Here is a 23,265-nt window from a genome sequence, read left to right as displayed (position 1 = left end):
TCTTTTTATGAATGGAGAAGATAATGAATGATAATATAGGCAATCAGCAGTTGGTATTGTATAATTTAGAACCATTCTAGTTAAATGTGAAAATGTGTTTTCTTTAGCAAATGGGAACAGAAATGGAAAGAGCTCAGAATTTGGAGAAAAATAGATGTCACCCATTATACAAAATACAAAAAGTCCTTAGTGGTCACTCTGTCAAGTACAGTTTTGTGATCTGTGGTCAGGCAAAACAGTGATGTAAGGCCAGGAGAATTTTCAAGAAAAAAATGGCAATGCTCACTGCCCTCTCCTCCGTGCTCCTAACCGCAAAAAAATTACATTTCCAAGTTTCTGTCTAATGGGAGAATGCTAGGTTGCCAGAAATCATCCCCTTCCTAGTTAAAGTTTGGTTTTCCATGTCTTATAAACATGTGCACTTCGGCAGGTGTAATCAAACTTTCCTAATTACTTTTGTTAAAGCACTGTTTGAAATTTTAAAAACCAGCCCACTCTCGAAGCTTTCTCCCAGTTATTGAATCTCATTTATTTTGTGGACATATTTCCCCTGAAAGTTGTTTTATGTGCCTTTTGTAAACCTAGGATTCTGTTAAAGGTGTTGAAATCATTAGGAGTAGCATTCCTGCCCATTTCAGCAGACTGCCATCTCAGAGAAGTCACTGTCTCTTTCACTGTGTCTCTTTGTCTATTTCTTTGTCTGTGTTTTCACTGGATTTTTTATGCAGATGAGTAAGTCTGAAACCATTACTTGATGGAATTATAGTGAACAGTGCCAATGAAAAGACTGAAAACTAGGGCAAAGTATATCATCTCTTTGTTTTGGTGTGTGTGTGTGTGTGTGTGTGTATGTGTGTATTAGATTAGTTTGGACACTTTCAACCTTTGTTTGGATGACTGTGTTGGTAATTATTTACAAAATAGCATGCTAAAATGAAAAGAATCTAATTGGTCAGGATAATAGCCACTCACTCCCAAGTCAGGAGACCTGAATGTGGATTTCAGCTTCAGCTCTCTCTGTCTCAGGGGCGGGGGGGGGGGGGGGGGGGGGAGACATAGCAGGGAGGGATCATGATGTTTTCCTCCCAAATTGAGTTGAAAAATAAAGTTAATTAACTAAGTCAAAGACCTGTGATACATTGTGAATATGAAAGTTGTTTTCTCTGTGGAGAGGATAAATGTATGTTGCACTGGAGTATAAGATATAAGGAATCACAGGGCTGGAGAGATGGCTCAGAGGTTAAGAGCACTGGCTGCTCTTCCAGAGGTCCTGAGTTCAGTTCCCAGCAACCACATGGTGGCTCACAACCATCTAGATAATGTGTTTTGGTGCCCTCTTCTGGCCTTCAGTGCAAGCAGAAACTGTATACATAATAAATAAACCTATAAAAGAAAAAATATATAAGGTATCACTTCAGCATTTCACAAATCGGACTCAGTTGTTATCAACCTGAAGTTAGGCTGAGGATGCTAACTGGTTGTACAGCACAGGAAAGTACTGGCTGACACATAGCTGCCCAGGAACCACATCGGACTCTCATCTGACTTGACTGGCAAGTATGTTTCTTAGCTTTAAGAGGTATATGCCAGACTTTAGTGTGGGTTCAGAGCACTATTAACCTGAATCGAGTAATGGTCAATTCAAGGACACCTTGCTCCGGCAGGAAGTGCGAGCCTGCTCTTCCGACAAGATGAAAGCAGCTGCCTGCACACACTCTGAAACTGCGTTACATCCAGTGTTGTCCGTAAGTATCCACTCCACGGCAGCACTTTTCTCAATCATCCCTTATCTCCCTAATGAAGTGCCTTTCACAGGTGCTCGGCCACGGCTGCTCAATTAAAATGTTTATGGAAATTAGTATAAATGGAACTGAACAAGAAGTAGCAGGTAGTGGGACCATGTACTCCAATGTCTGGGGGCGGGGGTGGGGGCTTCTGTTGAATGTGGGAAATTGCAAAGCAGGAATATAGGAATCTGTCTTTCCTAGCTTCATTATTTAACACTCTCAACCAGCTAGTAAAAAAGTAGGCAAACATGAAGAAAACTAAGGAGCCTCAAACATTCATGAAGTACCCAAACCCAAATGGCATCGTGCTGTTAACCCTCCAATATGCAGTGCTTGAGAGAGCTGTCCACGTCTTTGCCTTGTTTGAAGCACAGGTGTCATGATGCCTAGCCTGTTATCCTTCTGTATCTCTCAAGCAGGTTGGAAGGGAGATAGAGGGATGTCATAAGAGGCAAATATGCAAACAGCAAGAAGTGATCGTAGACAGCCAAGTAGACAAAACAATACCGTGGACGCTAAAGAATTTCAGTCTGGTGTCTGCACTTGGCATCTAGTTCCTAGTGCCCTTAAGGAAAACCTGAAGTATTACAATCATGATGTTAATAAGGAAGACCTAGGTCCACAAAATAGCACTTCCGTCTGCAGTGTTCCGTGAAGACTTGGGAATATGTAATTTATTTAAAGGAGGACTGGTCAAGTATATCACTGTCTACAATTATCCCTGATCCTCCTCTATCAGAACAATATTCCCACCCAGGGAAACAGAATTTCTCCCCAACCATCTTGAGTGCTGGACCAATGAGCGCGCACAGGAGCGCTGGATGCACAGCCCAGCAGATGCACGTAGTAGCATTTCCAGGTTCTGTGGCGCGCTTGTCACAGTGGTACCCTGAGAATGGCACTTTTTGCCTGCGGTCTGCTGCTTCCTCTGGAGTCACTCAGTGAGAGCACATGGCAGAAGTGACAGGACCTGGACCAGGGCTGTTACAAACTACACTCGACAGTTTCCAAGTAACAAAGTAAGGAGTCATTCTTTGTCACACAAATTCTACTTGAAAAAGGGTCCCTTCCTGAAATGGTTCATTTTAGTTTGTTCTGAGTTGGAGTTAACAGAAGGAATCATGGGAACTCGTGTGCGTGAAGTGTCTCCTTCCCCTGCTGTGCTAGGCAATTGGGGCTTTACTGAAAACAGTCTCGATAAAATAAAATAAAATAAACCTCACTAGAGATGGTGGAAAAACAGATGCAAGCAGCCAAGTATAATATCCTAACTAGATTGAGCCGCCTCCACCCTGCAGTGGGAAGCCAAGCCTCAGGAGGGCTCCCATGGGTGTCCCTGCTCGGGTTGGTGGAACAAGTCCTTCTGGGAACTGTTGAAAAGGAATGTCAATGGATGGAATTTCCGTGGCCTAGAGATATTGACGATGATGTCATCAGGGTATGAGGTAAGGACAGCTGGCAGCCACCTGCCTCATTTGAGACAATTTTGGGGACTGTGGGGTGAGAAGGGTGGATCGCTAGAGTCTCAGACACAGAAGGAAAAGTCACGTTCTTTCTTCTCTCTGTCCCTGGAAAGCGAAGGACTCCGGTACTCACCCTGAGCCTGAGATTGGCTGACTTCGTGACTAGGCACACATTATTTCACCTTCCGCCTCAGCACCAAGGACTAATTAATCGTGGCAAGATGTCCCGCGACTCCGCAATGCTAAATACAAATACAGGAGATTCTCTGGTTCACAGAGCTGTAATGCGTGCTCTTGCATATTCATGCTGAACCATGCCAGTCCACACCCTCTCCCAGCAACCACCCTTCATTTTACCAGGCTCAGAGGGGCCCCTTTCTGTTTGCAAGGTGAAGTGGGGTTGGTCTTGGTGTGTGGCTTCCATACTGATGCCCTTCTTTACTCCCTTCAGAGATTCTGAAAAACTCAGCACCGTTGCCTGGAAATGCCTAAAACACCTGCGGCACAAACTCAGATTTCTTGCCACTAATTTCACATCTTTAGATACACAGGACCTAGGAAGTGAAAAGGCACTTCAAGAGAAAACACAAAAACAAAGTTTCAAACAAAGACTCTACTGTGGGCTTATTCAGTGTCTGCCACTAATCTATGTCATTTTGGACAAGAGCCCTGAGGTTCCTCAAATCTAATGTCTACCTCATAGGTGTGCGGCTAAAGTTCTCACTGTGAAAGGCATAATCTTTCTATCAGTGAATTAGTGAAAAATATTTGTGGGTTAAGAATGATGGAACAGCATGGCCATGCTGGAGATGGTGGAACTCTGGAGAGTCAAGGGCAACAGGGACAGGGACTGTTAGAAGTCACAGGGGCAGGATGGCGGCAGTGGAGGTGAGGAGTGAAGGAGACGCATGACAAATATGGGATGGGGATTTAGTGAGCAAAGGAGATGAGGCAAAGATAGAAGACGCTGTTCACTCTGTGGTTGTGTACAGCCTCAACCCCATTGTGCTGGAAGCTCCGCCTTGAGTTGGGTAGCAGGAAAATCCAAACTATTTCCTCTTTTACAGTGGGATCTGGTCATGCATATAACCTGTTGCTTTAGAAGGTGCTGCTGCCTTGGGAGTTGAGGTAGACAATGCAGCCTGTAAGCTTGCAAACTTGGCTTTGGCTTGACCCATCCACTGGGCTTGGCATCTGTTTTAGCTCCCTCTGTATGTTCTCATCTTTGTCTGCCCTAGTCTTCCCCAGTGTGACGAGAATTCAACTCAGGGTGCCCCGATCACTAGTGGTGCCTTGCACACCACCATGAGTTGGTTGGTTTACCTGATTTCAGAGCATGTTTTCTAATGCAACTGTCTCCATTAGACAGCCTCTCCCAGAGGAGGGTGTGGGTGAAGAGGGGAGCACAGAAGGAGTGATTGGCAGAGACAATTGAACAGGATTAGAAAACCGAACCAGGGCCTGGAGCGATGGCTCAGTAGCTAAGAGCACTGGCTGCTCTTCCAGAGGACCTGGGTTCAATTCCTAGCATTCACATGGCAGTTCAAAACTGTCTGTAACTCCCACAGATACACATGCAGGCAAAACAGTAATGCAAATAAAATAAAAATAAATATTGTTTTAAAAAAAAAGAAAGAAGAAAAACTGAACAGGGACTTGTGCAGTGGCTCATTGCAATAACACCAGCGTTCTCAGGGCTGAGGCAGGAAGATGGCTACATCTTTGAGGCCAGTCTGGGTTACATAGTGAGCTTCAGACTAGCTAGAGCTGCATAGCAAAATGCTGTCTAAAATTTAAAAGAGAAAGGAAGGGAATGAATGAGGGAGGGAGAGAAGGAGGGAGGGAAGGAAGAAGGGAGAGAGGGAAGGGAAAAGAAAGACGAGGGAAGAGAGAGAGACAGCGGGAGAAAGAGAGGGAAAAGCTGAGACAGGAATACTGTTAACAAGTCATCTATGCTGCCTCTTACCTCTGCTAAGAACTAAACAGAAGTCCATGGTCGACAGCAGTCACTTAATAGGCAATTTCTTTAATAAACAGTTTCTACATGATTTGGGGCCACCATCAGATTTCATTAGTCCACCTGTGATGGTTTGAAAGAAAATGATCCCCAAAGGGATTGGCACTATTAGGAGTCAATACCTTGCTGGAAGAAGTGTGTCACTGTGGAGATGGGCCTTGAAGTCTCTTTTGCTCAAGCTTCCCTTGGTGTGACTTTCAGTCAACTTCCTGTAGCACTCTCGGCTCCAGCACCACGTTTGCCTGCATGGCCCCGCGCACCCCACTGTGATGATAAGGGACTAAATTTCTGAACTGTAAGCCACCCCAGTTAAATGTTTTCTTTATAAGACTTGCCATGGTCATGGTGTCTTTGCACAGCAATAGAAACCCAAACTAAGATGCCATTTAAGTCAAGTATTTGAAAAACCATCTTCTTCACATACAGAAAAGGAATATGTAGAAGAGAATTTCAGACCCTTCAAAGATGGGTTGGTAGTTTGCTAGGGCACATTTAGTGTTTTCCAGTAGTAAACTTCGGTTATGTTTGCTGTGAAGATGGAAAGTCCCAAAATGTTGATATATGTATCAACTTTGCCAAAGGTGGTTTTCCAGAACAGCCCTGTCAGCCATGATACCAGCAGTCATATCAGGAGTACCCCACCTTATGATCACCCAACTGCCTTGACTAGTGTTTAATCTGAAAAATCCAACCTCATGAAAAGCTATAGAAGTATTTGCCTCGCTCTGCCCCTGAAGTACTACTGGAGACTCGACTGCCACGCGGTAGACCAGTACCACTAGCATCACCTGGGGACTTTCTAGACCCATTGTGTAATCAATTGAAGTAAAGTAATCAACCATACTTCCAGGGTACCACCATGAGCCCCCGCTGTAATTATTGAATTACACACTTGATCTTGTGGCTCTTGTTTTATGGTGGAATGGTTGATCTCTTGAACTGCTCCACTATAGATAAGTCCAGTGCTCTGGGGCTAAGAGCCAAATGTGGTAGAGATGTTCCTTCCAGGAAGGAAAACTTCCTCACAGGCTAGGAGCTGGAGAGAAGTCAATGGCTTAGCTGCCAGGGAGTGAAAAATTAAAGCCAGTACTTGGATTATGACTGGCGTTGGGAGCTTTGGCTTTCCGGTCTGGCTCCACTCTCCGGGAAAACGAATTAGCAATGTTAAATATGCAAATTCTCCGAGATTTATGATCTGGACCAACACAAAAATAATGACACATATGGAAATTTTCTTCCATAATTTTGGAAACATTTGATTTACAGTAGCCTGGCCTTCCATCCAGAAACTTATAAAACACAATCCTGTATATTTTTATCCATAATTGTGACAAGCTACAATTAAGGAACAGACAGTTCACAGAGAACATAAACAGACATCCTTAGATCCATCAGGACTAGCAATGATGGTAGAGGCTGGGACCCTGGGAAACTCTGTCGCTAAGAATCTATTGGGCCAGTGATGGCTGTGAGCATTTTGAACTGGTCAGATGTTAGTTGGCACATTTGCTTCACAGAGCTTTCCTGGAGTGGGCCAGCAGAATCATGTGCTTGGGATCCAAACTTTATAAAGAATTTTTTCTTAATGGCTCCATCTTGTTACTATGTATAGCTACTGGTTTTCTGAATTGTACCCATCTGCCCGTCAGTGAAAGCTATTTTGCTTCCTGCTCATTTTTACGTACAAATCCTATTTGGAGACCTAATCTAAACCACGGGGGTGCTTGTTTATTTTTGTTTCTCTCCATTAACAAGGAAGCACCATTTACCTTCTGTGTGTCTGGAAGCTTTCAGATATTTCCAAAAGCTGCCTCGTGTTTTGAAAGCTTGGACACTACAATCAGTCCAGTCCTTATGAATTGTAATCTCTAATATCAATATCACATCGGGTTTCAGTGATCCCTCCCTTTCGTGGTGCACATGTGTTTAAGTCTTACGGAACCAAATCGGTAGAGAGAAGTGATTGCTTGGGACAGCTTTGAAATACGCATTGTTCAGAACGGCCCCTGGTGACCAGCTTTTATGAATGGCTGGTTTTACTTGTGGGCCACATCATCCGGTTAGTTATATCCGTGCCTTTGCGTGGCAAGCACTGCTCTTGTTGCGTGCTGAGGAATGAAAGTTGGAAACCAAGTGGTGTCTTTAGGGAGAAAATAAATTCTAGGGGTGAAACGCCACTGGGTGTGGGAAGTTAAGAAGTGTGGGTGAATGTTAAGGCTTGCTCCCCTAGTAAGCGTGTATTTATAAATACTCCAGGGATAACAGACATCAATTTGTTCAAACCCCCATGAGCAGAGATCATGATCTGAGCCGAAAGCCAAGGAAGACTTGTCTTCCCTAATAAGACAGCTAACAACTTTCAGTGCTAGTATGGGTAAAATATCTCCCTTCTTCTGCTCAGACAATAAACCACGGCTGTCATGCGGTAAGTTTCGTGTCACTGCAGGTCCCAGAGATGAGCAGCATCCTGTGAATCTGTAAATGTCAGCGAAGGGATGGCTCTCAGCCCTGCCCTGCTCGAGCCTCTTAACAGTAATCTATTTCTGCTCCTGGGCCGAGATAGTGATCTGAGGTAGGTCGATGAAGTAGATTGGCCGAGAATGCTGTAAGTCAGACAGGTGCCGATAGAAATAGGCAGACAATTTGCATTCATTATATGCTTTATGGCTAAGATGAATGACTTGATTTTCCTAGTGGCCTGCCATTTGTCCTGCTGTAATGGCTTGTTCCATAACCTCAGGCCAGGCTCGCCCTCTCTGCCTAACCTATGAGCAGCTATGCTTATTAGTCACTGGGAGTTAAGTACACAGCCGCAAAGTGACAAGCACGGGGACCTTGCCATGAGAAGATTTGGAATGATCTATTGAACAAATGGAAGAAAAGAGCTGAAATCAATATTTCCTGGTATGGGTCGCGAAGCAGACTTTTCGAACCTGTAGACAACTAACCTGGATTTTAAGCTTACTTGGAGAATGTCTCAGAACAAAAGCTTTGACTTCAATATGGTCACTGGATTTTATTTTTTTTTTTTAAGTTTTCCTATAAATAGTGAATGTTGGGGGAAATGACACTAATTTTCGTGAGCTGCCCTGGCTTGGGGGCTAGAATCCAAAGAAGCCGGGATAGATTCCTCCTGCCTCTTTTCAAACGTTAGCCGGTCCTTGAGATCTCTTTCCTGCTTGCCACCCAGTGTGAGCCCAGCAGTGAGCTTGCATCTCCACTCGGCCACGTTTTAACCTCTGAGAGCAGCTACACCTGTGGCGGCCTGGAGGCCATAGAAAGGAGGTCAGTGGAAATCACTCAGCTGTACCTTAATCTCACAGTGAGGGCAAGTGTTTCCCGTCCTACACAGAGTTTGGCTGTGAGATAAGTAGGCGGAGACCTGTTCCTGAAATAGAGATGCACCATCTAGCTCTTTTGAAAATAAGTACTTCTTTCAGCAAGTGTATCGTAAGCATCATAAAGCCATAAAATAAATGTGTGTTGGGCTAGATCTGTGTTCACTACAGAATCAGACCAAAATGCAGCACATCTGAAAAATCCCTCAAATCTGAGCTGAAATCAATGGCACATTCTGTAATTCCCGAGGCTGAAATCAGGTATGCAAGTTCAAGGCTAGCCTGGGCTACCTAACAGGTTTCAGGGCAATCCGTGCTACACAGTGAGGCTTTGTCTCTTAGCATCATACACTGTCAGTCTCTTTAGGAGGCACCAGAGTTTGATCCCAGGTCCTAAAAGCATATGAAACATGCATTCACAGCTAAGCTACAACCAGTCCTTGGAAAGCACGTTTTCCTGCTCAAGGATGGTTGAATTTTAAGTCATGATTATATTTTTTCATTACTTGATATTGTGAATCTATGTGTAAATAAATTTCTTCATTACTTTAAGATGCTACATGTCTGCACGTAAATAGATACATGCACTAATCTTAAGCATGCATGTGTCAGTGTGTGCACACATACACACAGAGACAAAAATTAAGCATGAAGTATTTATGCATATATGGAACCATAGCAATGTCCAGCAAAATTTGTCCCTCACCAGACTTCCCAGCTCCCCTGCAGAAGGGTGAGGCCACACCTCTAGTTAGGGACAGCCAGTGAAATGTTTTAAAATGTCCTAAGAGCCTTCCAGGTTGATAGCATGAGTGGCCCTGAAAGATTCTTTAAAGTTTTTTTCATTCCTTACTTCTCAAGGTCCAGTTTCTGAATCAAGCGTACGACACAGCTTGGCTAGCACACATCTGTGAGAGACAGGCAGGGCACAGCACCGCCATCTCTGTGCATGGGATCTGTGGTTTGAGTGGCAATTACTCGTTTATTGTAGAAAGCCATTGATATTTGCAGTTTATTTGTTACCAAAGCAAACTCTTCTGACTAATGCTGAACTTTTTAATATTAGAATGCAAAGAGAAGGACTGGAGATGTGGGTCAACAGTTAGGAGTGCTTGAGGCCTTTCCAGAAGACCCTACTTAGTTTTCCAGCCCCTATAGAGGGCAGCTCACCACCCCCTATAACTCTAGCTCCAAGGACTCTGGTACCCTTTTCTGGACTCCAGGCATGTGTGCATGCTCAGGTGCACATGCACATACACATGCTTGCACACACACATACACACAAATAAAAATCTTTCAATAAAATTTATATTTATAAATAAAATACAAATTGGCTATAGAAATATATAAAAATCAAAGCTAAATCTAATAGACATACTGCATATTTTAAGACCCAGCTAAGGTTCCCAAGACTATTTCTATTTATTTTTTTATCAAAATCACTACCTTAATAACTGTTATAACTGAACTCCCAACTTCCTTCCCTCTCTTACTTTCTTTCTTTCTTTTTTTCATTATTCTCCCATACATTACATCCTGACAGCCGTTTTCCCTCCCTCCACTCCTCCTAGTACCCCCCCCCCCCATAGACCTTCCTTCTCCACTAAATCAATCCTCCATTTCCCTGCAGAGAAGAGCAGGCCTATGGGTAATGTCAATGGAACATAGCATAACTGGTCATAAGACTAGGCACAAGCCCTCTTATCAGGGCTGGGTGAGGCAACCAAGTATAAGGAAAGAGGTCCTCATTCTGATTTGAGACATTTTCTTGGGTCTCCTTGCCACCTCTAGGTACACAGTGTCAGGCCCTTGTGTTACTTTGTATCATCCGCTTCAGAAATACTAAGTTTTGGTTCTTTCCTCAATATTAAGATCTCTGTTCCCCAAGTTCTTCCTCCAAAATTATTGGATAAATAGTGTTTGTGCAGAATTTTTGCATTCTCTAAAATGCCCAAAATAATATTCTCTTAATTTTTGTGCTTATTTATTTATTTATTTATTTATTTTCTTGTGTGTGTCCTGGGAGAGTGAACCCAGATCCTTGCACATGCTAGGGAAACATTCTTCCACCAAGCTATAGCTCTTGCTCCCAGTAAGACTGTTTCTTCCTGTAATTTTATTCCTGATTTTAAACATTGAACTTCAAAGTCTGTTTGTTATGGAGCAGTGTGTGTGTGTGTGTGTGTGTGTGTGTGTGTGTGTGTGTGTGTTTTGCTGGGGATAGAGCCCAGTGTCTTGTGTCTTCTGTGCAAGCACGCAAGTACTGCATCTCTGAGCTCTCAAAAGTACTTTTTTCATTGTCGTTATGATCTCTCATTTTAATTCCTTTCTAATCTCTTCCTCCGCAGATAGGCAAAGAGAAAAATCTAGAAAACCTAAGTTGATTATTTCAACAACGCAACAGATTGCTGGGAAAAATCCTATAATGTGTGTTTAAAGTAAGAAATAGCACTAAGTCCATGAAGGACAGGGTAAAAAAAAAACTAAAAATATAAATGTTTGTTATTTATATTTTAATATAATCAAATGAAGAAATCTAATTTTTAAAATAAAATGAATACTTTCATTTTATAAATGTTTTAAAATATAAAATACTCAAATAGTATATTTATGAAGTAAAATGAATAAATCTTATGTTAAAAAAATCTATTGCTTTTTCATTTGTGTTCATTGTTCGTTGAGACAGGTCTGGTCACTAGAGCTTAAGGCCCTCCTGCCTCAGTTTTCCCAATGCTAGGACCACAGGAGTGTGCTGCCACACCAGAAAGAGCCGATTCTCACCCAGTGTCTGCTCTGCTTGGCTGAGATACACCACTCAGGTAGACATAGTGTAGCAGAATCTGGCTTCACATGAGTAAGTAGTTGAGAAAGCAGAAATCTTTTAGCAGCATGTCCAGCTCCTCAGAGACACTCTTTAACAGTATAGCCCCTCTTGAAGAGTTTGAAGACAAGCTACAGTGAGAAGTCTAAGGACAAGTTCAGGCCGTTTTCCACCTCCACATCAGACCCTAGTGGTCACCGTGTACCCGTAAACAAACTGTTTCTTCTTTATGTGCATCAGTAGCATAGTGGTCAATGGAAAACATTGGCTCACTTATTTATATACATATTACAGATTTTGACACATTTTATTTAGCAATTGGAAGAATAACTTATTAATATCACCACTACTGTGATTGAAATTAAGTTTTATGTTTTGGGAAGCTGACGAGCTTATAGGTTGGGCATATTTTCTGAACTGCCAATTTTAGCTTTTATTTCTGTCCTTAGTAACAAATAATGTCACTTTTGGTCCTTGAAATAATAGGCTCGTTTCACTATTTGAGAAAATGCCTGAAACTGCAAACACAAATAATTGTCTTAAGTGAGCATCACTGTTCCGTGGATAAAGGGCTGGCCAGTTTACTTGAGGCTCAGAAACCCAAGTGCTTTACCCGAGAAAACCACAGACCTGTGGAGACGGGGTTTCTGTGTCCCTCCCAACTTATCAACAGGGCGGTAAAAGGAAAAGGTGTGCTCGAGTTCAAAGTTGAGTAAGATTCATCTTGTCACTGCTTTCTTTAAACGAAGCCGGCGTGTTTAAACTGGACATGGCGCCTCCTTCGTTCATTCTGAGGCAAATGCAGCTCTCCCAGCCTTGCTCCTACAGCCTTGGGACAAGTAATCCCCAAAGCAGAAAAAAAAATCATGTCTCAAAATTCTCATTCTGACCTCAAGACCTCTGGCAAAAACCTCAGAATTTCTCCAAATTCACAGACAACATAGAGAATTGTTTCTGCGAGCGACATCAGGAGCCTTGGATCATTCCGACTCCATCCCTCCTTAATCTGATTTTGTCGCGCTGTGACTCAAGCCCAGGACCCAGTGCTCGCTAGACAGATGCTCTGCCACTGAACCTTTAAAGAGCAGGGCCAGGCCCTGGAAGTCTCACCACTAATTGTCCGCACTAAGGGCTCTGTGATCCAGAACCCCCTTAACCGTATTGCGGAGACAAGGGATCCAGTTCAGCTTGAGGTTTTGCTGCACCACCTCACACAGCCAAACGCTCGCTCATTGGCTTGAAGTCTCGGTAGTCTTCCTTTTGATTTTCTACATGACTTCCACCAGAATGCCACATGCATAGTTTGAGCTGATTGCCCTAAACAAATCCCCTACACCCCACACACCAAGTGACCTCACCCCCATTTGGGGTTTTCATCTTAGAGTTTGGAGGAAAGGCAACTTGGATCTGGTCTTAATTTGAGAGGGCAGCACCATCCCTCAAGTTCACTTGCCGTGTGTGAGAATGAAAGGCTCAGCCCCACCCCCTTCCACTTATCCCATTTTCCACCCTCTTTCCAGACAAATCGCCAGTCTCTAAGCGCATGTCAGCCACCACAGAGCATCCAACTCAAGCATGGCGCCTTTGTCTCTGCTGTCAAGTCTTGCCTTTCTTTTTTCTACCAGAGCTCTTTCTTCCCTCTTCATTTTCTTCTGGAGCTGGACATCGCGGAGAGGATGACAGGCTCTCAAAGGTCACCCTTGAATAAAGAACGGACTATGTACAGTGTTGACTTTGGTTGTTAAAAATAAAACAAAACAGCGTCATACTGGGAATGGAACTAAGGTCTCATGCGTGCTAGGCAAGTACTCTACTACTGAGCCGCTGACCCTACAATAGTTTTTTTTTTTTTTGTATTTGTTTTTTAATTATGTGTCTATGGGGAGGGGTAGGCATGCATGTGTACAAATGCCTACCAAGTCCAGAGGAGGTCCTTAGATAGCTGGAGCTGGAGTAATAGACAATTGGGAGCTGTCCCATGTAGATGCTGGGATCTGAACTTGGGTCTTCTGGAAAAGCCCCAGGCACTCCTAACCATTCAGCTTTCTTTCCAGTTCCCCCATGTTTCCTTTAATGTCATGAAGTTTGCTATCTCTCTGACCCCCATCGTGTTCTAGAGTCCTAGAGTGTGTGCTTTGGGGAAGTGGTGGGGGACACAAGGAGAGTTCCCCCTAAATGGATACGTTCCAGAGTTCAGTTTGTCTTTACTACTCGGTTTATATGCTTAGGAGTGGCCAAACTCATAACCTCCTGGGGATGGGTCCCCCCAAAGAAAATAAAGTTACCCAGAAAGAATGAGCCTTCTAGATGTACCATGCAGCAAACTGATCTCTGCTACTAACAACATGGTGAGCTGGGCCTGGTGGCGCATACGTATCTGTGATCCCAGCACTCAGAAGGCTGAGACAAGAAATTAAAGGTTTGAGGTCAGAATGGGCTGCACAGCTAGATCCTGTTAAAAAAAAAAATACTAATACTACAATGATTGTTGGGTGCAAAGGAAGTACTGAGTGTGTGCTGTTGCCATAGGCAGAGCCACGTCAAGGACCCCAAAGCCTTAGACCCTTGGGAGGATGGCAGAGACCCAAGGTGAATCTTCGAGGAATGTTCAGCTTTGATCCAGGACTTGAGGGTGGGGTGTTGATAGTATGTACAGAAAACATCCACCATAGTGTTCTCTCTTCACCCCTGGATATTTAGGACCAGAAGACTGTTCCCCTTCAGAGACTGCTCCAACTGAGGTTAGCTAAGCCCGTCAACTCGATCCAGCCACATGCCATCAACCCTGCCTCCTTGTTTGTCTGTATATAATAAACATACATAGTGAGCTCCCAGGATGCTAAGGTTTCCCCATTCAGGAGCCCAGCTCACTCAACCCCACCTTCCTGTCCCTGTATCTGCTTCCCTGTCTTTTCTTCATTCTCCCACCACCCCAGTCAGGTTCATCACGGGAGCTGGGCTAGTTGTAACAATTATCATTAACACATTTATTGTATATTTCAAAACTTGCTGAGGCCAAATGTTCCCACTGTCAAAAAGATACGGTGGCTGTATTAGCTAGCTTCATATAATTGTCCCACAATGCAATGCACACATATGCCAAAATATCACATTACACGCCACACAGATATTTAATTAGTAGTCAACTAATACTTTTTTTGAACATTTATTTATTTGGGGTGGGGACTGTGTATGTGTCATAGTGAGAGTATGGGGGGGGCGGGGCAGCAGACAACTTGTTCAAGTCAGTTCCCTCATTCCACCAAGTGGGCTCCAGGGAGCAAACTCAGGTCTTCAGACTTGGTAGCAAACGCCCTCATCTCATCTCCATGTAGGTTTGTTTTGCATCTTTAGTTCAAGGAAGGTCACGCACTAGGTAGGAGCTGCATTGCTTTGTTTCTATTGTTCTTTATTAGAACATGGTTTCAAATGCAGTTTGTGCGAGGTGCTAATTTTCTGTTTCCTAAAGGAAGGGGTAAAGGAAACAAGATAAAGAAAAGAATAACTAGCCGTGTTGACTGGGTTCCAGGGAGGGTTATCAGCATCTTAATTGTCAAGAGTCTTCCGTTCCACACGTACTCACTGCTGTCAACTGCCCTGAGCTGTGGTTCCATGTGACCCCTGTTAGGAGAGGGTGGGTCACACTGCAGCCATGGAAAAAGAGCCAGATTCCAGCTCACTCTCTCTTCCTACACCGTTGCAGCCTCTGGGAGGTGAGAAAAGCCATGCTACTGAGAGGACCAGCCCTGTAGGGAAGGTCTATATTAAACAGCTGTAGCTCATGGCAAAAAGCTGCTCTTTGCTGTCCAGTTTCTTTTCCTTCCCCCTCTCTTTCGTGCCTGGATTGGGTTTCTAGTGATTTAAAACAAGTGCACAGAAACCAGGCAGTCAGTGCAAAATAATTGCAGGTTTGGGGTTGTTAGCATGCACTTCAATTGCTGGAATAACCCTGAGAGAAGGGGAGAAAGCGAAGAATTCTCCTTATTGACTTCCCAGAGCACAGGATCAGCTGGAGTTGCCTTGCATGTGCCCTTCAGACAATTAGCTACTTAGGAGAGACTCAGTGCAGGCATTAAGTCTTTATTCCAAGATCTATTGCTTGTTGCGTGTTGAGCTCCCCCTTCCACACACACGCAAACACATGAACACACAGGGTAATTATAGGCTGCAGAGGGAGAGACATTAGAATTGTGTACAAAACAGTTTATAAAGTTTTAAAATAACAGGGGCACGACTATGCACATGTTTGCACAAAGCAAGCAATGGGGATGATGGGATGAACGCATTCTTTCTTCTTTTGCTGCCTTGTGTCTGTCCATCTCCAGAATGCAGAGCATGGGCATGCGGGAGGAGCGCCTCCCCTGCCCAGTGATGCCTGCATCTTGGCAGTCCTGCTCATTTATCCTATGCCAGTTTATTGTTGCACATCAAAATACAGACCCTCAGGTGTGGGGACGGAGTGGCTGATGGAGTGGGCTGCTATCTAATTAGTTTCATGAAAAGCTTCTTTTGTGGCATAACAGAAGCGAGGGAAATAAAAGAGCCCCTCGCTGTCTCTCAGAAGTCTGAGATGAGCTTTCTGCAGATTAGTGTTCCAAAGTGGAGGGACATTTTTTTCCCAACCCTTTCAGAAGTCTCCTCCCGCGCAGCTTTGCAAAGATTTCTGCTCCGCTCCCCCTCCGGATTTCATTTATTTATTTTCTAATGTGGGGAGGGCGGCCACTCACCTCCAGCCTCTGAGCCAATCAGGCATCTCATTCTGCCGGCTTAGATGCCTCGCAGCAAAGCCAATGCCTGTGCTAGCCACTCTCTGTCTTGACAACAGTCAGACTGGCGACCGACTGACTGCTGGAGGGGACTCTGCCATCTAAGGCGCCACTGTGGGAACCAAGGACTGAACAGAGGGACCAGCCTCGCTGTCAAGAAGTGCTTTGCCTCCGGTGATTGATGGGGACAGTTAGGAGCTTCTCAGTGGCTGGAGAAGGTGGCTCTGCCACTTCCTCGCTAAGAAGTCTTTGTCCGCAGATGACTCTCATGGGTAGTGAGAGACACGGCGCAGATGACAGATGACAGCTCTGCATTTTATTCGGCTCGGTAGATAGTCAGGGCTGCAGGTGATTAAGGCTCCTCTAGCCTGCCCTGCCCCAGTCACTCTGCACAGGCAGCCGCACTTTCCCAGTGGCTCGCTCCTCTCATCCTTTTTTAGTCTAGTTGGGTTTTTTTTTTTAAAGAGCAGAGATGATGCACTGGCCACTGTTTATGCCGCCACTTAAGAAACGGAGATGCTCTCCGAGTCATTGATCAGCAGTTCCGTGTGCTACCCTCTCTGCCTTCTGCAGGAGATGCAGAAAATATCGGCATGTGACGCGCTGTTTGAAAACATTAGTTCAGATCAAAAGTCTGTTTGGAAACCCTTGACTGATGCTTGCCTCTGTGTTTTCCCCTCTCTCCTCTCTAGGACTCCGTCTGCAGATGTTCTGAAAACCTCTGAGTCTAGAAATTGATTATTCAACCAGGAGACCTAATTCAAGGTATTAGCTCTTGTCAGAAAGCTTTTACATTTCAGCTCGGTGCTGCAAATTATACTTTGGCAGTGAATGGAAACGGGGAAAGTTGGACGGAGAATAAAGGACAAAAGCGATTTTGCAAAATAATCAAGTACTTGAAAACCTCCCCTGTGCGAGTGAGGGTTGCTCCTTCTGACTCATGAGCAGCCCTGTGCCGCCAGCCCAAGCAGCTCTGGCTGCTTTGTAGCCTTTTTGCTACAACTGCCTTCGGGGTTTGGATTTCATTTTCATTTCCCCCCTTTCTCTTTTTGTCTTGACACCTCCCCCATTCCCGACACCCCAACTCCCAGAACTCGAAGACAGACTTTTTGTCAGCTTCGCGACATTGGACCAAGTACAATGAAGAGTGCTTGCTGGGCCCTGCTGCTGGCTATTCTGGGCACTGAACTGCTGGGGAGCTTGTGTTCCACTGTGCGCTCCCAGAGGTTCAGAGGAAGGATACAACAAGAACGCAAGAACATCCGGCCCAACATTATTCTTGTGCTCACCGATGACCAGGACGTGGAGCTGGGTGAGACCCTAGATTTTTCTCTTGTCAGTCTTTTCTGATTCAAATGGTTTCCAGAGCCTGTTGTATCAGAGATGCTCAGTCAGCCTCTGGGGGGGCTGGTGCTTTGCTATCTGCCTCTGACAGTCATCTGGTTTACACAGTGAACTTGTACTGGTCATAAACTATTAGATTTGTCTTCACATTACTTTTCTGGTATTGCGATTTTAAAATGGATTTTTTTTAAAAGGGAGCAAGGATAAGAAGATGGGGGGGGCAGGATGAGTTAGCCTGGGAAACCACAGAGGTCAAGGGCTTGGCCAAGAGCGTGGTAGCTCACTCCGGTAATCTCAGTGCTTGAAATGTAGGGAGGGGAGAATCAGGAGTTCAAGGTCACTCATATTAACTACATAGTAACTTGGAACCAGGCCGAGAAATTTAAGACCCTGTATGGAAAAGAAAAGAGGGTGAAAAGAAAGAAGTTAATTTATGAAATGTGAGTAAAGTGTGTCAGAGCTCATGAGTGTGACGTTCTCTGAATGTATAGAAAAGATTGATAAAATGAATTTTTCTTTTCTTTCTTTTCCTTTTTTTGGGTTATGTTGACCAGGCTGGCCTCAGACTCACAGAGATCTGCCTGCCTCTGCCTTCTGAGTGCTGCAACAAGAATACTTTCCAACATGCCCCGACCTAATAGACGTAGCTGAAACTGAACCATGTTCTCTGTACCCTTGTGGTGACTCACCATGCCTGGGTTTGTGCCTTTGGACATGTCTCCTGAGCTCATTCAAGAGCCCTCAAATGAAGTGTGCCAGGATTTAGTAGCTTGGGCTCACCTCTGACCTCTTGCTGTCTTTAAAAACCTAGCCCTAGCGTCTTATCTGGAAGCTCTTAGGCAGGATCTTCCGGAACACCCTAAGACAGATGCACGGTTTTTCTGGCAGGCTGTCATCTGCATCCCCATTCCTACTCCTGTAGCTCCATTCTTTGCTGCAGGGCTTTGACCAAAGGTTCCTATCTATGCAGTTCAATTTGATTTATGGGGAGGATAAGAGGGGGAACTTCCAAGGTTTGGTCTCGAGGATCAGACCATGGGATCAGAACAAAGTTAATTACCAGGCTTCGGCTGGGAGCTGGTAAACTAAAGGCCAGCAGGAGTAGCCATCACTGAGTCTGCTTCTCATTTCCCATTTAACAAAGAAGAAAAGGTGTATTTATTTTCAGGTACCTTTTCCATGATGAAAGGTCATGCGCACATGGCTTTAAGATATTTAAATGTCTTCATTTGCTTACAGGACAAGAAAAGGTGGGGCTCCTGCCTGACTTCCTCATGCAGCTGAGGTCTCTAGACCCTCCTTATTTCTCAGTTTCTCCATTCCTTCGTGCTCATCCTACATCCCGTGGCTAGAGCTACCTTTGAACTCTATGTGTATGCGGCCACTTTAGGGTAAAATCCTTGGGTGACAGACACTCTTTTGTCCTGTAGTCTCTGTAGGCAAATTAACTGGGCCCCCCAGCCCCAGTGACTCTAAGGAATTCTTCCATTCCCCTACCGCCTCCCTCGATGCATCAAGAAGCAGCTTTTGCCCACCAAATCATATGCTGGTTCCCACTCCCTTCTCCCATGCCATGTTTCTACCTCTCCCCTATATCTACCTGGTGAAACGCTACCTGTTCATAAGCAGCTCAGGTACCCCATGCTGGAATTTGGGGTTCTTCCCAAAACTACTACCACCCCACCGGTCAGAGGATGCTTTCCTTTGCACACTCCCCCCTCCATTCCAGGATGACTCGGTCTACCATACATTTCTAAGCCTGTCCCTCCCACACACCCCACTCCACAGGCTAGACTGTAGCAGATGTTCTGTAAACTTGGGATAGGTGCACATTGGTTCTGAAGTAGATAAGCCATCTCCCAGAAAGGTATGTAGGCGTCCATCATGCCCTTTCTCTTCAACATACAGTGCTGACTTTAAAAGAAATTAAGGAAGAATTATCTGCTACACTTATTTTAAAATCAAATTCACGTTTTCTGCCTTGTCCTACAATATATTCATCTAGCAAATGTTTACAATGTAATTGCTAAGTACTGGAGTTTCCTGGTTTGTTAGAAAAAAAAGATACAGTGGTGGGGCTGGAGAGATGACTTAGAGGTTCAGAGCACTGGCTGCTCTTCCAGAGGCCCTGAGTTCAATTCTCAGCAACCACATGGTGGCTCATAACCATCCATAATGAGATCTGGTGCCCTCTTCTGGCCCGCAGGCATACATGCAGCCAGAACACTATATACATAATAAATAAATAAAAATCGCTTAAAAGCTAGAGTGATAGACCCGACTTGGTCAAGATGCAGGTGTTAACTGCGCCTTCAGACCTGTTCTCTGTCTCTTTCTTCATTCCCTAGCCAGGTGACGCGCCAAGCATTAGCCCATTTCCTCCTCCCAGCAAGCCTCACTACCCTTAGCTCCTGCACAGCAGAGAAGCGGTTTAGAGACGCCGTAGCTAGTAGACGACAAATTCGGGACCTGTCTTAGGTCATCACAGCTGAGCCACTGTCTCTCCCATCTGTTGATCCATAAATGAATGCTCACTAAACCTTTCAAAATTCAACCTGTCAACTCCCAGTAGCGCTCTGGCCAAGAGCCACACTGAGGCAGAAGATGGGCCCTGCTTGCCCACTTGTGAACCTGGTGATTAGGGAGCACAGACAAGCAATGTCTCAGGTGTACCCTTCTCAGTAGGGCAGCTGTGACTTTGGTGGTGGTTACTGCTTGATCCCGGTGACACACACAGTTCTTCCCGAACCTCACTGTTGTAGCATTGGCTGTCCTTGGTGTTCACTACCGTCAGCATTTCTAGCCAGTTCAGGCCGTTAAGTCCACTCGTGTTGTTGTGGAAGCAATCTTCAGAACGCTTTTCACAACCCAAACTGAAACTTTCCACCCCTGAACAACTCCCCGCTTGAACCATCTCAGCCCCAGCAGTCACCATTATACTTTGTGTCTCAAAATTTTACTTCAACAGATACCTTGTGAGTAGATCGTATATCTGAAACTTTGTGACTACCTTAAATTCACATAGCATAGCATCCTCATGTCCATCCGTGCTGTAACATGTGTGAGAAACTCCTTTCTAGGGCTGTGCAATATTCCAGCCAAGCACACTACATGAACCACACTTGTTTTTCCTGCATGCTTACTGTTGGGAATTTGAGTTGTTTCCTTCTTTTAGTGCTAGTGAAAAATACTGATATGAACATGCCTGTATACTGCTATGAACATGCCTGTATACTCCCATGAAGATGCATGTATACTGCTATGAACATGCATGTACACTGCTATAAACATGCATGTATACTGCTATGAACATGCATGTGTACTGCCATGAACATGCATGTATACTGCCATGAACATGCCTGTATACTGCTATGAACATGCATGTGTACTGCTATGAGCATGCATGTATACTGCTATGAACATGCATGTATACTGCTATGAACATGCATGTATACTGCTATGAACATGCATGTATACTGCTATGAACATGCCTGTATACTGCTATAAGCATGCATGTATACTGCTATGAGCATGCATGTATACTGCTATAAACATGTGCGTATACTGCTATGAACATGCATGTATGCTGCTATGAACATGCATGTATAAAGCATCTTCAAGGCTTTGCTTTCAATCCTTTTGCAAAGGGAAAGTTCTACCAGGGAGTGGGATCCATTGCTGGATCATATTATAACTTCATTTTTAATATTATGGGAAATAACAGTGTTCTCCATAGCAACTATACCATTTTAAATTCCTTCCAACTAAGCACAAGAGTAAAAATTCCTCCAGATCCTTATCGACACGCGTCATTTTTCTGTTTGTCTGTTCTTGTGTTTGTTTGTCCAGTGTGCAAGGCGGTATCTTGTTGTGATTTGGATGAGTTGCAGTTGATGTTGGTTTTCACTTTTACATGTGAGTTTGTTTACCAAGGGCTCTAATAGGCCATTGTTTTGGTAAGCTTTTTTTCTCCTGAAGACCCAGCCTGTTGGCTGCTGCACCTCCAGAGAGCCGCAGCACACTCAGAAAATACTTGTAAAAATATATATAAAATTTTTAGTACAACATTTTTCTAATTTGGAAAGAATGAAACCATCCAGGGCCTGTCTGGAAAGACAAAGACTGAGCAGGGCTCTGATTACAGTTTAAGAACGAGGCGGCGAAGGAAAGGCATGCATTCGGTTTGTCCTCAGCTAGAAGGGCAAATAAATAAACTAGTACTTTGTAAAGTGATGAAGACACATGAGGAACTCGTTAACGGAAGTGCGAGACCCTTCCGTGTGATCCAGAGGACACCCATCTACACTGCTGTGAGTGAATCGTGGCTTCCCACCCAAGTGGGCAGGACAGACAGCAGTCAGCATCCCAGGAGGAAAGGACCCTGGGGAGAGGTCATGACTTAACCGAGCATCCTCTGGCTCGGCATTTGCTTCTTCCAGAATTTAAGAAGCCCCCAATGTTGCCTTTACCTCTGACAAAGCAGGTGTTTAGGAGGAGGACTTTTATAAAAACAATTCCTTTACTGACAAACTGTCCGTCATCTGACAGCATTGTACGATGCATTCTGATTACTCCGTCCCCACCCTCCCTTCTCCTCCTGCTCTCACTGCCAACACCCCGTCTGCACCCTTCTGACAGCGTGGAAATGAGCAATGTGAAGCTCAGGATAATGGCTACTTCTGGGGAGAGAGGTCTCCAAGAGCATTCACAATGTATATGTTTTCTTTTGTGTGTGTCTGTGTCTGTCTGACTGTCTGTTTATGTGTCTGTCTGCCTGCTTGTCTGTGTGTGTCTATGTGTGTCTGTCTGACTGCTTGTCTGCCTGTGTTTGTGTGTGTGAGTCTATGTGCGTATCTGTGTATCTTTCTGCCTGTGTCTCTGTGTCTGTCTGCCTGCTTGTCTGTGTGTGTTTGTGTGTGTGTCTGTGTGTCTGCCTGCCTGTGTTTGTGTTTGTGGAGGGGGTGTCTTTGGGAATGGACTGTAGCTTTGTTTGATTTAATAAAGCTAGATGTGTGTGATTCATTCTGCTCTTGCCTGCGCTTTTCAAATATTTTACACATTAAAAGAAAGAAATTTTTAAATACTTGAAAAACTCTTCGCTTTCTTCAACCAGAATGAAAAAGCTGGAGAATAGATGCTCATTCTCTTCCAGATGGTCCCTTGGTTCCATTTTGAGAAAGAAAACACTGCGGACTGAGTCATGCGTCTAACTCAGCACGGCATTGCTCACCTTCTTAGGTCTCTGCCCTGCTGGTTCTCTGTCCCTCCGACCACAAGTGGAATTAAGCCGTAAGCATGTAGAAATGCTTCGCCTATTTAAAGAAGAGCTTTGGAGTTAGCCTATAGATATGTGTCATTTGCTCTTTGAGTTAAAAAAATAAAAAGCCAGGCATAGTGTCACATGAATTTAATCCCAGCATTCAAGAGGCAGAAGCAAGGTGAATCTGTGTGAACTCGAGGCCAACCTGGACTACGTAAGTCCCAGGCTAGCCAGGTCTACGTAGATGTTGTCTGGATAAAAGACCAAGACTTTAAACTACTCATTGTTCTTCCTCCTCCTCCTCCTTCTTCTGGACTTTTAAAACAGTTCTGAAGAGCAAGAATTACACTTCTCAGAGTCAGCCATAGGCTAGCCCCCCTCATTTCAGACACCCCCTTAGGTGGAGTATGACTCCCCAGGACAATCAGCCCCCTTTTGCCTCCCAGCACCTGTACCAAGAACCTGCCAC

The 23,265-nt window shown here is 44.5% G+C and overlaps 1 protein-coding gene across 3 annotated transcripts in view; it reads left to right on the top strand.

Annotated features, from left to right (window-relative positions):
- The window catches only part of Sulf1 (sulfatase 1), a 164,137-nt gene that overhangs the window by 74,968 nt on the left and 65,904 nt on the right, over window positions 1–23,265 (top strand). For all 3 annotated transcript variants that reach the window (XM_050142103.1, XM_050142105.1, XM_050142104.1), the window contains 2 exons: window positions 16,885–16,957; window positions 17,284–17,504. In XM_050142103.1, the coding sequence (XP_049998060.1) occupies window positions 17,333–17,504 (172 nt within the window). In that variant the 5' untranslated portion in view covers window positions 16,885–16,957; window positions 17,284–17,332. The remainder of the gene's footprint in view (window positions 1–16,884; window positions 16,958–17,283; window positions 17,505–23,265) is intronic.

Source organism: Alexandromys fortis, unplaced genomic scaffold, assembly GCF_014885135.2.
Source record: "Alexandromys fortis isolate MF-2015 unplaced genomic scaffold, M_Fortis_MF-2015_v1.1 scaffold_41, whole genome shotgun sequence".
NCBI lineage: Eukaryota > Metazoa > Chordata > Mammalia > Rodentia > Cricetidae > Alexandromys > Alexandromys fortis.
Note: the sequence above shows the minus strand (reverse complement) of the source record. Positions and strands in the feature narration are given on the sequence as shown.